Below are 13,209 nucleotides of genomic sequence, written 5' to 3'. Positions count from 1 at the left end.
AAAGCAAGGAAAGCCTTGAAAGCCCAAATGTTTGCAGACTTCATTTTAGAAATAACTCCAAGAATATTAGAGTTGGTCTGCACATGGGTCATGTTCACGGAAGGATTATCTAATAACCAGGGAAATGAGAATGGCCTTATTTTAGAGAATGAATTCAGACTAGTGATTGAGGTCTACTTACTTTTTGAATTCCTTACCAATAATGATCCATCTCAAATACGAGGCTGTTATCGCCAGTCTCACATTGTCCGCCAAGAAGGGGGCGAAAAATGTAAGCTTATGAACGGATTCTCAGCTCGTGGTGTCACAAGTCAAGAGGGATGCTTAGTCCAAGGAACCATTATTTCAGTGGTATGTAACCTTGAATAGAGAAATGCTAGAAAAGTTTAAATGATTTGTAATATTGAACATCCCAATGGAGAAAAACATTATAGAAGATGTCCTTTCCAAACTTGCTAGCACCAGGTCCTATAAAGAAAACCATTCCTTCATCCAGGAGACACTAAGAGACCCAAGCATCAAAAATCCAGGAGCGACAGAAATGATCATATAAGACATCTCACAACCTTTTTGGATATCGCTCATTGTATATTATATTGGATGGAGAACACTTCCTTCCGATCTGGAAAAATCTGCCCTGGTGAAAAAAAGAGCTAAATCATATTCTGTAATATAAGAAATCTTGTATATATAGGGCTAATCAACCCTTATGATAAAAATTTCTTAAAGGAAGAAAAAGCCACATACCCCCTCGTCGAAGTATGTGAAGGGATAGCCAAACAACATTTGGGTGCCTAGGCTCTAGAAAAAAGTTTCTCAGACTTGGATATTCTTGACCATTTATTGTCTGAGATGCCAAAGAATGTATACAGAAGTGAGACTAATGTCAGAGGAACGAGGACATCCATAATTCCCTTTTATCCAAATTGCACGTGTTAACATCACCTTAGACTTTATCTCAATGGGGAATGGAAATTCTTAGCCCTTTGCCCTAGCATTATGCTAGCTTAGATGTCTCCTAATCATTGTTGATTATTTCACTAAATGGGTTGAAGTAGAGGCCTTAGCGAGGATTACTTTCTCCTACATACTCAAATTCTTCAAGAGGAACATTTTAGCTAGATATGGAATCTCATTGTCCATTGTAACTGATTACGGGGCACAATTCGTAAATAAGAATTTGAAGAAATTGTTGGATGATTTGAAGGTCAAGCAAAATTTCACCTCAGTTGAACATCCTCAAATGAATGGGAGAGAAAGAAGTGATAAATTGAGTTTTGTTGAAAGGACTAAAGCAAATTCTGGAGGCAACTAAGGGAAATTGGGCGGATGAGCTTCCACATGTCCTTTGGGCATATCTCGCACACCCCACTTGAGGATAGAAGAAACTCCCTTCCAACTTACTTATGAAACCAAAGTTGTCATCCCTGTTGACAATAGGTGAGCTTAGTTCGTGAATAAATTATCCCTTTCCAGAGGAATATAACACCTAGGCCATCAGGGAAGAGGTAAAACTTTTAGAAGAAATGATAGTATTTATCGCCCTTATGAGTGTCCTGATGAAGCAAGCAACTGAATCCAGATACAACAAGCAAGTTCGACCTCGAGAGTTTTAACCAGGATACCTCGTTAAGGCGAGTCGACATTTGAAAGAAGAACTCTGGGAGATGGAAAGCTTGCAGCTAATTGGTATGGAATGTACATGATCAAGGCTAGAGCAGGGAACAAAATCTACACTATGGAAACCCTGACCAAGGAGCCCATCCTCTAGGACGTGAAATGTAACCAAACTCAAACGGTACTTTAATAATTGTTGGATGTAATGTTTTTGATATAAATAATATAATTCTATTTGTTGAAAGTCGTAGTATTGTCTCCCCTAAGAAAGAAGAAATATTGACAAATTAGGAACATGAAGCCAAAATTGACACACCCCTTCTTGGTAGCTAGCCACTCCAAAATACATGCAATGAAGTCAAACATACATCGACCTCAAACCACTTTACATGGGGGGAATGGAAGAGTAAGGTCCCCAAAGAGGTCGAAGCACGCTCTAGTCTACTTATCGTGGATGACTAAATGATGAAATAAAATCATGAAAGATGATACAACGAAACAAAATTATGGATGACTAAATGATGAAATAAAATCATGAAAGATGATACAATGAAACAAAATCATTGAAAATTAAATGATGAAATAAAATCATGAAGGATGATACGATAAAACAAATCATTGAAAACTAAATGATGAAATAAAATTACGCAAGACAAAATAAAGAAGTAGGTTAAAGAACTTAACAAAAGGAAAGGATGAATTATCACTAAAAGTCAAAATTTTGTTCATTACAAATTTGTTACAATTGCCATACGTGAAGGAAAATGTATGATTCAAATTCATTATCAGTCACATTACTCTTCATTCTCTCACTGACTCGGGAATTTGAGTGCTAACCTTGCATGTCAGTTTCTTCTTGATTGCACCGAAACTTAATCCATCGATTCAAGACCCCACCTCACCATTTCACCAATCATTTTTAATTTTCGAACGGAACATGACCTGTATCGTTGTGTAATGAAATATTTTTGAATACCATAATAGAAAACATTTGATTTTTCTCTCTAAACTTTTACTTCTTTTATTTTTAGTTTATAGCACATTATCAACAGGAAGTTCTAAGATTTTTGAAGCAACATTAAAATTTGAAGGTAACATTGGTTTTGCTTTTTTTGTTTTGTTAGTTTTATAATTTTGAAGATATCATTGTTTTTTTTTTTTTCTACAATAGATTTTTCTCACTGAATTTTTTTAGCAAGTTTTAACGATAAAGAATATTATGAATAATAGAAGTTAATGTCTTTGTCATTTTGTCTTTAGAAAAACTTTCTCCACTTGTGTATTGATTATATTATATGATTTGTGCCTATAAATAAACATATATTCAGTTTGAAACAATATATTTAGTTTAAATTTAAATCAAATATTTCAATTTTATTCAACTTATTTTTACTTATACTAAATTCATTAAGAAATAAGGTTTTTTTGTTGCATATTGCAAAGAAACTTAGTCATCTTTTTATGCTCTGAATTCATGATTTTCATTCATATGTATGGAGTATATTGTTCCTCTTCACAATTAACAAAAAAAAATAGCCAATTACCCAAAATCTAACCTAATTATCCATAATCACCTGAACAAACAGAAGACCAAATTATCGAAAATCAAAACTGAAGCATGAGACAACGACCTTGATCATAATTCAGCAATTCAAATTACAATTTGTTATCAATTATTACATGCTAATTAGCACTTGCTTGTGCTTAATTAGGCTCACTGGCCACTGAGTTGGACTCTAATCACCCAAGTCCAACCAACCGAATCATTGCCCATAAGCCACCTTACAGTCCTTACTTATCATAATTAAACAAATGTATTAACCAACAACCACAAGTGGAATTTGATTAATTAACTAACCATAATAACATTAACAACAATAACAATAATTAACTAATATTACAAACAAGGCTAAGCGAGAAGGAACCATTTAATAAAAAAAAAAACCACCTGAACCGGACAATCAACCATCGAACCCGGTCTGACTCCACACAGCATCACGAACCCGGCTCAAATCACGGCCTTTCAAAGTCCTACCCACACCCTCAAAAACCGATTTCGCCGCCGTCTTACGGCTACGCGCTAAATACTCGTGTGGCGGAACCATCCCCAAATCGTCATCATCATCCAGACTGTCATCGTGTAGCGACTCAACCGAATCAACTCGGAGTATCTTACTCCAGTCCGGCACGTTCACCGGCAGCGATGTCGCCATGTGCCGTCCACGTGGCGACGACGCCACACTCTCATGCGCACGGAACTGATGCACGATCCTCGCCGTAGCTGTCGCGGAGTTATCATCCGCCGGATCTTCAAACGCAAGCGACAGACCACCTAATTGACGGTTTTCGCCACCGTTCTGAGTAATCCGACGCCGGTCACGATACGACGAACCGCCGTTACTCACAACAGTGTCAGTGTTTGACGACTCCCACTCATCAGAGAAATTCAAGTCATGTTCATGTTCACCGGTATCACCGCCAGTGGACCAGATATCCTCTTCTCGAAGCTCAGAGGGATCAGCGGCAGTGGAGCCTTGGTTGTGAGAGTAGCCGTAAGTTCCTAAGAACCGCTCGCTTTGGCTGGTAGTTAATTTCCGACCTTTCGCCATCTACGGCGGCAGAAATGGTTGCGCCGCCGTGAACTTAGAAACTATGAGATTTAATTAAAAAAAATGGAAGAGACAAAAAAGAATTATTCACAATTTTTTTAAATATTTCTACTGCTAATGTTATGATTCCATTGCTCTTAAAGCTTGAGGTGAGGAGAAAATGGTTGCCACTTGCTCTCTATATATAACGTTGGAATTTCATTTGAATTTGTGTTTAGTTTTCATTTTATCTGAATTTATCTTTTTTTTTATAATACTATTTTCTCTGATTGTATTTATGAGAAATAAAAATAAAAATAAATTCTAATAAAAAATTACTTTGGTAATTATTTGTCATTAAATATAATTTATTAAACCACATAGTTAAAAGTGATGCAACTCAATGGTTCAAAAGCATTTATAAATGTTGAATGGCTTTAGAATATTGGTACTTATATGTTAATATTGTTTTGTTAATAAAACAAAAGAGTTTAAATTTAGGTAATGACGACACATGAGAATTATTTAAAATTAAACTAAACATTATACTAATACAAGAATTTGTCGTTAATGGCACGTCACTGTGGTGGTGTGTGTGATAATAAGTGGTTAGTTTTGAGGTGGAAGAGAAGATAATTGGCAATGCACCCAAATGAAACATGGGAATCTTAATTGGGACTTCCCATTTTGAGACTTTCATCTCATGTCATGCCTACCACTTGAACCAATGAAAACGATTTTGGTGTTTTTGAATTTTTTGACCGTGAACTCGTGATGTGAATATTGCGGGGTAACAGAGACAAATCATAATTATGGTCTTCTAGTTCAACCTTTCTGATTCAACCTTTTTTATTTATGAAGGTGTTCTACAATAATAGACAGAATTTGGAAGAAGAAATAGGTTGATTTTGGTGAGGAAACATACAAATTAGTCCATAATAAAGTTTGCTGTGACCAAATTTAATTCTTTTTGGTTACATGTAGGACGGACAATAACCTAATAAATTTAAAAATAGTTATTTGATTTGATAATTAATTATTTTAATTTAGTTATGTATTTGTGATAAGTAAAATAGTATAGACATTTTTCCGACAATATATCAGGCAATTTTTTGTTAATTAATTATTTGTTTTAAAAAAAATTTAAAAATCAAATTAATCAATAATAAATGTTTCTATTTTAAAACAATTTATTATTTGTTAGGATATCAAAACTAATTTATATAGATTCTAGATTCCGGTTTAAGACCAATTAACATAAATCGAGTAAGAAAGCAGTAAAATTTATGATATATTTTAATTTGGTGTTAGGAGTGTGCAATTAAAATTACACATAATATACAAATATATTTTTGAAAGACCAACAAATAATCTAAAACAATTAAATTTATTGGACACTTTTTTTAAAAATAAATGGTTAAAGATAACATGTGCTTTTAATAAGAGAATGAGTCTATTTTATAAAACTATATTCTTTATTTTAATAAGACAGCCTTATTTCTAAAAAGAAACAAAAATAAATGATTAATTTAATATAATATTAAATATATTTTATTTTTAATTGTAATATTCATAAGAATTGTATAGATTCCATTTAATACTTTTTACTATGTATTTAATGTTTATTAGAAATATTGATAAATTTATTAATTTACTTTTTAAAAAATGCAAACGAATTTTAATCATGACGGTAAGATAACTTAATATATATATATATATATATATATATATATATATATATATATATATATATATATATATATATATATATATATATATATATATATATATATATATATATATATATATATATATATATATATATATATATATATATATATATATGATATTATGGAAAAAATGAAAACGAATTTTAAATATGACGGTAAGATAACTTAATATGTAATATTATATTATTAAAATTTTTAAAGAATCTCATTCTTGGTTTATATAAAATAGTAGTATTTATACTAAGAAAATATAATATGAATATATGTCTTAATAAAAAAACATGAGACAACTGTGATAGGTAAATACACAAATTTCTGATGAAAAATACAAATTTTTATTTTTTTAATGACATATATGAATTTGATATGCTTTGATTTATTATTTTGGAAAAAAATTTCCAAATATTTATTTTAAAAATATGTCATTTTTGTGTAATACATATAATCATTATTAATTATTTATATTAAACATTAATAATAGTAAATAAAAAATTATTATTATATTGCTCTAATATTAAAATTAATTATTAAGATTATTTATTAATTAATTAAATAAATGTGCGACTTGTGCGAACGCACAGGTAGATGGGTACTTAATTATTTTCTTAAATTTTTTGACTAAAATATACATATTCAATGGGCATAAACTTCTTAATTTGTATATCTTTTATAATTTTTAAACCATCTCTATATTATATTTTTTTATTATTTATTTATAACAATATTATGCGTCCCGTGTAAAAGCACGGGTATATAGCAACTTAATTATTTCATTTATTTTTTTATCAAAATATTCATTTTTGACGTACTGAAACTACTTAATTAGTATATTTTTTATATATTTTTTTTAACCTCAAATATAGTATATTTATTTCCTATTTATAACGATATTGTTCGACCCGTGCCACACGAGTAGATGACAATTTAATTATATGATTTATTCTTACTACTAAAAATGAATCTCAATATTTATACATAATACCTATTATAATATTTTCTATTACTTATAGTAAAGTAGCATACATCCCTATATTATATTTACTCATGATTATTTTATCTTCATTGCAAGACCTGTGCGAACGCACGAGTCATTTACTAGTGTATTTTTTATAAGTAAAATAGTATAGACATTCTTCCGACAATATATCAGGAGATGGTCATTTGTTCATTGATATGTGGATGTCGTCCATTTTTCCAACTATGAGGTCATGCATTTATAGTCTTGGTTCACTGATTCTTTGGTCTCCTATATTTATTAGGTTTGACATAAGTGGGGAAAATGGAATGAGTCACTCGTTAAATTTGGGTAACGTGACAATAATTGAGAAATCCTACTATCTTTTCCCAAACATGTCTTAACACGTCATTGCTATATTAGACTTGGATTTTCGATGTTAAGTACTCTATAAGAGCTTAGAGGGTTCTAATCCTAAAGGGCCGAGGTGAGCTGATGCAAAGTTGACATGTGTTGTTACAAATTTATCAGTACTCAGTCCCTCAAGCACGTGACTTGTAAGGAAGGATTTATTAATTAAGAAAACATGGCGGTACACATTCCTTCAAGCAAAAGACATGTAATGGCGAAGTCACTACTAAGAAACGCGCATATAACATTGCCCAAGTCATCATGATTCTTCCAAACACCGTGGTGACATCTCTAAACTCAGGCGCTAACATTTTTATTTATTTTGTAATAAAAAATTATTAGGATATAATAACGGTTGATGATCCACCATGGTGATACAATCAAGCTTTCATGGGTTCGAACCTCAGCGTCCTCAAATATTTAACTCCTTTAACATTAAGGTGCGTCTTTTCATTTTCTTTTTTTTTAAGGAAAAAAATAAAAGAGATATCACTACAGTTGTTTTGTTCAACCATTGTGATATATTTTGTTTTTTTATTTAAAATTTTTAAATGGTTAAACACTAACACTTCTTTATGAAATTTCATTATGCAAATAATATATCATCACAGTTCGTCTTGTCAACTGTGATGAAAAGTGATATTTTTTTAATATATAAATGAAATTATATGTCGCCCAATTCATAAAAATTGTTTCTCTCTAAAGAAAACACTAACATATCATCAACTTATGCGCATCAGTTTTCTCCGGTGACCACTACCCCTAAACAAAATACTCTTAACACAACACCCTCTTTTCGGCCGTAGATCACGAATCCTGCCACCAAAAGCCTTAAATCCTACTAAAATGGCCTAGATCTGGGTTTCAAAGTCAAAATCCCTAACCAACCAAAATCCAAATTAAACCACAACCCTCACGTGAACTAAACAAATACCATAGGGGTTTAAACCAACAGATCAAGCACAACAATATTGTAACAAGGGAATGGCGAAAAGAAGCTTACAGGATATCTGACCGGAGTAACGTACGACGCAAACTCCAACAACGACGGAGATGGTAAGTTCTCTTCCTCTATCTCTCTTTCGATCTCTCTTTACTCTTTACTTGTTCTCTTCTTTCTACTCTTCTTCTGGGTGTTGTTGATGCTTAGAAGTTAGGATTATGGTTTTAGGGTTTAGTTTCAACTTCAACAGCGTAACAGTAGGAAAATGACAAATCCATTGTAATAAGTCAGTAGTTACTCCAATCCGGCACATTCCTCCTTAAAGAAATACAACCATTCAAAATGATAAAGAAGTATATAATCTAAAAATTAAACTATTCTTGAAAATCAACTTAAACAAACGACTGTTTTCTGAATTGCATGTCTCTCATCATTCATTTTCTGCTCTTTAACACATAAAATGTGATTCAATGGTATGATTCTAGTTTAATTTGAATAACATCAATTTATTGGCTAGATCTACCTCGTCATCGTCACTTATCATCGTGATTATTATGATGACTTATCATTATTAAAATAACGATGATAAGTGACGACAATAAGGTAGACCTAGCCAATAATTATATCTAATTCAAATTAAACTATAATAGAAGATATTTATATATTGGAGGAATTAGGTCATTGAATCACATTATAAATGCTAAAGAGCGTGAAATGAATAATGAGACGCATGCAATTCGGAAAACATGGATTGATATAAGTTGATTTTCAAATACAACTTAATTTTCAGATTATAAGTTTCTATGTCAATTTAAATGAATGTATTATCAGTGAAAGATTAATAAAACAAACAATCTACATAAAATATAATAAAATATACTTCATTTACTGTAAACCTGTATAAGAATTTAAAGAACAAAATTTTGCTAAGTCACAGGAAGCCTTTTTTCTTGTGACTAAGCAATATTTTATTCTTGTTTTGAGAACATTTGTCAACAACAACGTAATAAATACATGCGACAAAATAAAAAAATATACATTTTTGCAATAAAACACTAACAACATACAACATCATAATATATATTAAATTGTTTCAAGAACGCACATTTTATTGAAAATAATCGTGGAAATGTAACAAATTATGAAGTCATCTAGTTTGTGATGCTATGAAAAAGAAATACAAGGTGGATGAAGTTTCCACAATAACTTTATACTTGTATTTTTTTTCTTCCATAGAAACGCAAACCATATGTACCATAGCCAAAATATGCGCTTTGTTAAGCTAGTGAAGACAAATTTGAAAAAATAGTTTGTCAGCAACAACAAGAAACACAAAACACGTGAAACTGAAGTAAGTAATATGAAAATAATTTCAAAAAACACTTATCTATATTTATCAACAACAACATACAACAATAAAAAAAATACCATAAGCTATCTAACAGAAAAAAATCATATGAAAATCATGTGAAACATAACAACAACATACACGAAAGCGATAGAAATTGGAAGAAGAATACCTTCATATATGAAGAACAAGATTGACGGCTATACTGTAGAATATGAAAGTTAATGACGAAGAAGAAGAGAAAATATAGGTGCTAGAATTTTGCTGTGAAAGATACGACGATATTGTCAAGAAGCGAGAGTTAATTCGCTTATATATGGGTGAATTATTTCATAATGATTGTAATTGTCAATCGTGGTGTAGATATTGTGTGTGTGCGTGTACGTGTGCGTGCGTGTACGTGTGCGTGTGTGTGTGCGCGCGTGTGTCACAATGGTTGAACAAAACATCTGTAGTGATATTCCTTTCATGTAATTTTCTATAAATAAATAAAAAAGAAAAGACGCGTCTTAACGTTAAGGAAATATAATATTTTAGGGCGCTAATGTTCAAACCCATGAAAGTTTGATTATATCACCACGGTGAACTCAACAACTGTTATTATATCTTAACAATTTTTAATGTAAAAATAAGAAAATGTAAGCACCTGAGTTTAGAGATGTCACCACGATGTTTGAAAGAACCATGGTGAGTTGATCGAGTGTTATTGTTTGCGCGTTTTGTAGTGGTGTTTGTACATCGGTAAGAGCTTGGTGATAACTGTTCTGGGTTGACCACATCGACCTCGACCAACTAGCAGGAACGAGTCTCACATCTTCTAGAACCTTTCTAACACATAAAGATTAACATCCTAGAGATCACAAGAGATCTCAAATACAAGTGCATCAAACGAATCTTCACGAATCACGACTAACAAATAGTTAAGTTCATTATTTTATATATATATATATATATATATATATATATATATATATATATATATATATATATATATATATGCTAACTTAGACTCACTTGATTTTATGAAGGTCTATTTTAGCAACATGCACGTTAGGGTGCATATATATAAAAGGAGTTAACAAGTTTCAAATTCAATTTTGATTTCACTCTTCTCTATCACATATTGACTTAAGCATTAGAATGCTAATCTTGCATGTCTCCACTCTACCTTATTGAAAACTGCGATATGCTATCAACGTTGTTCCTCCTCTTATTTTTTTATTCCAAAACGAAATAGAAATAAATAATAATCTAATTTAACCTTTTTATTTAATAAAAAACAGGTATAGTTTTGGTTAATTCTGTATACAAATTATTTTATTGGAAAATATTTTATAATTAATAACTTTAAGATTTAATGGATATGCATTCATTAATTTTACAGTATCATCCAATAAAAAATCAATAATAAAAAAATTAAAATAAAAATGTAATATAATTAAATATATAGTTGTGATTGATTGGAGGTGTAAAACTATTTTACATTCCCAGTTGTCATACCTCAAAATTTGCCCATCTTATTTCTCTTAATTCAAACTCATATCAAAGTTCAAGGCTCAAGGACACCCCTCCTAAACAATGGTTCAAGGAATTAGAGTTTTGGTCTCTCTGAAGAAAAAGAATAAATCAAAGGCTCCAAGGCATTTCATATGGCTTATGATGTTTCAAACTATCTCCATGACAAAATTCAGGTCCTAATTCAAAGGATTGACCACTCAATTGCTCAGAAAATCAACAGTCGACTAGTTTGACCTAAAAGTCAACTGTGGTCAAAGTACAGTCAAAATTCCATACTTTTTGTCAACAACCTTATTTTTAAGTATCATTCACCATTTGATCAAGGATTGATCATGGTTCATCAAGAAAAGATCAGAAATCAACAAATTCAAGAGTTTCTAAATTAGGGTTTTCATAGGAAAAGTCAACTGAACTTTGACCAGCCATAACTCCTACATGGAACATCATAAATTTCCCATCCAAATATCATTTTGAAGGAAATTGGATTCTCTACAAATTTGTCTCTCACAAGCCAAGTCCAAAAATGCTTCATTTGAGAGTTATGACTCAAAACATTACAGGTCCTTTTGAAAGTCAACCAAAAATCATCTTTTTCAAAAGAGCATACAAGGAGCATGGAAAATTATTTTGACATAGGAACAAAGACATTGGTTAGAGGACTCTTCAAGGTTTCTAAAAAGTCCAAGAACTTGAAAAAATGTTGAAATATAAGGAAATGGCAAGGTGCACAAGTTCACCTATTTTCAAGGGCATGTATGAAGAGAAAAAGTCCAAAACTCCAAATATTTCCAAATGGGCCTACATTATTTTTATCCTATCATTATTCTAAGCCCATGCACGCCCTATAACAAGAGCCTTTTTATTTTTATTATTTTATTAATTATTTTATGGTTTTTTATCATTTTAAATCATAAATTAATTATATAAAATAGTAAAATTAATAAGAGATATTATTTGCTTTGATTTTATGTCAAGAAATCAATCAAATATATTCCCTCAATCAGCCAAATGATAATTGGAATAAAGTGAATCAAATATTGGACAAAAATAGAAACATTATGAACCATATTTTCAATCAAATTTCAAAGATTGAAATCAAAGATTTAGTAAGATTCAAGTCCAATTATTCACCCTAATTCCATCTATTATAAGTAGTGATTCTTTCCAGACCCCTAGTTCACGAATCTTGCAGCCTTACAAACCCTAAACCGAGCTCATAAAACTCAAGGAAAATTGAAGTTGTTCTTGGAGTTTGAGATCGATTGAAGTAGTTTTGAAGATCCAAGCACATTCCTGGAATATCACTGAGTGATTTACGATCTTTACCAAGCCCTGAAACATCTGGAATCTCGCTCAACAAGCCACGATTTTTAGATTGAAGGTCTACAGCCACGCCTAAAAACCGTTGCCAAAAGATCTTGTGTTTCTGAAAATCCAAGGAGGAAGACAAAGACCCTTTGGCGCGCGTTCATGTTTAAATTCCTTTCTGATTAATTTGTTTGTATATTATTTATTGCATGCGACACAATAACAGCACAACGCTTCAGCCCAGATGGCAAAGAAGAAGCGCATAAGGCCTATGTGCATAAGGGATAGGGTTCGATCCCCACTCCCAACGTTATTTTTTGGGAATTATATGCTTCCTAATCTGGTACATGCTGCCCACATCCATGCGCTGCACCCTCATTATCTGTCCATTGGATCAACACCCTGGCTCATCCAATGCCTCTGAACGCGCAGGTGCACAATGCATCTCCATCAACGCGCCACACAGGATTACCAGCTAAGTTTTCCAAATTTTTTAATTTTTAATTATATAATGTAGTTTTTTATTTTATTTTGTTCATACATTGTTTGTTTATATTCTTTTCAAGACCCTTTTAAATATTCTTGTTTTAAACAAATATTAAAAATAAAAAATATTTATTTTAATTAATAATTTTATTTGATTTAAATGTTTAAATTAATTGTTTAATTATTTAATTAATTATCAAGATTTTTATTAATTGATTAAAATACATATTAGGGTTAGGTAAGTTAATCGAAATTTTATTTTTTCCGATTTAATTAGTTTGGTTTCTTTTTTATTTATTCTATTA

At 31.2% G+C, this 13,209-nt stretch overlaps 1 protein-coding gene across 1 annotated transcript; it reads right to left on the bottom strand.

Moving 5' to 3' along the window:
• Positions 1–3,236: 3,236 nt before the first annotated feature.
• On the bottom strand, positions 3,237–4,383 carry LOC131630994 (protein S40-5). The gene has a single exon (XM_058901755.1). The coding sequence runs from the start codon at positions 4,224–4,226 to the stop codon at positions 3,579–3,581; it is 648 nt and encodes a 215-aa protein (XP_058757738.1). The 5' UTR covers positions 4,227–4,383; the 3' UTR covers positions 3,237–3,578.
• Between the last annotated feature and the right edge of the window lie 8,826 nt (positions 4,384–13,209).

This window comes from Vicia villosa, unplaced genomic scaffold (genome assembly GCF_029867415.1).
Source record: "Vicia villosa cultivar HV-30 ecotype Madison, WI unplaced genomic scaffold, Vvil1.0 ctg.000758F_1_1, whole genome shotgun sequence".
Taxonomy (NCBI): domain Eukaryota; kingdom Viridiplantae; phylum Streptophyta; class Magnoliopsida; order Fabales; family Fabaceae; genus Vicia; species Vicia villosa.
Note: the sequence above shows the minus strand (reverse complement) of the source record. Positions and strands in the feature narration are given on the sequence as shown.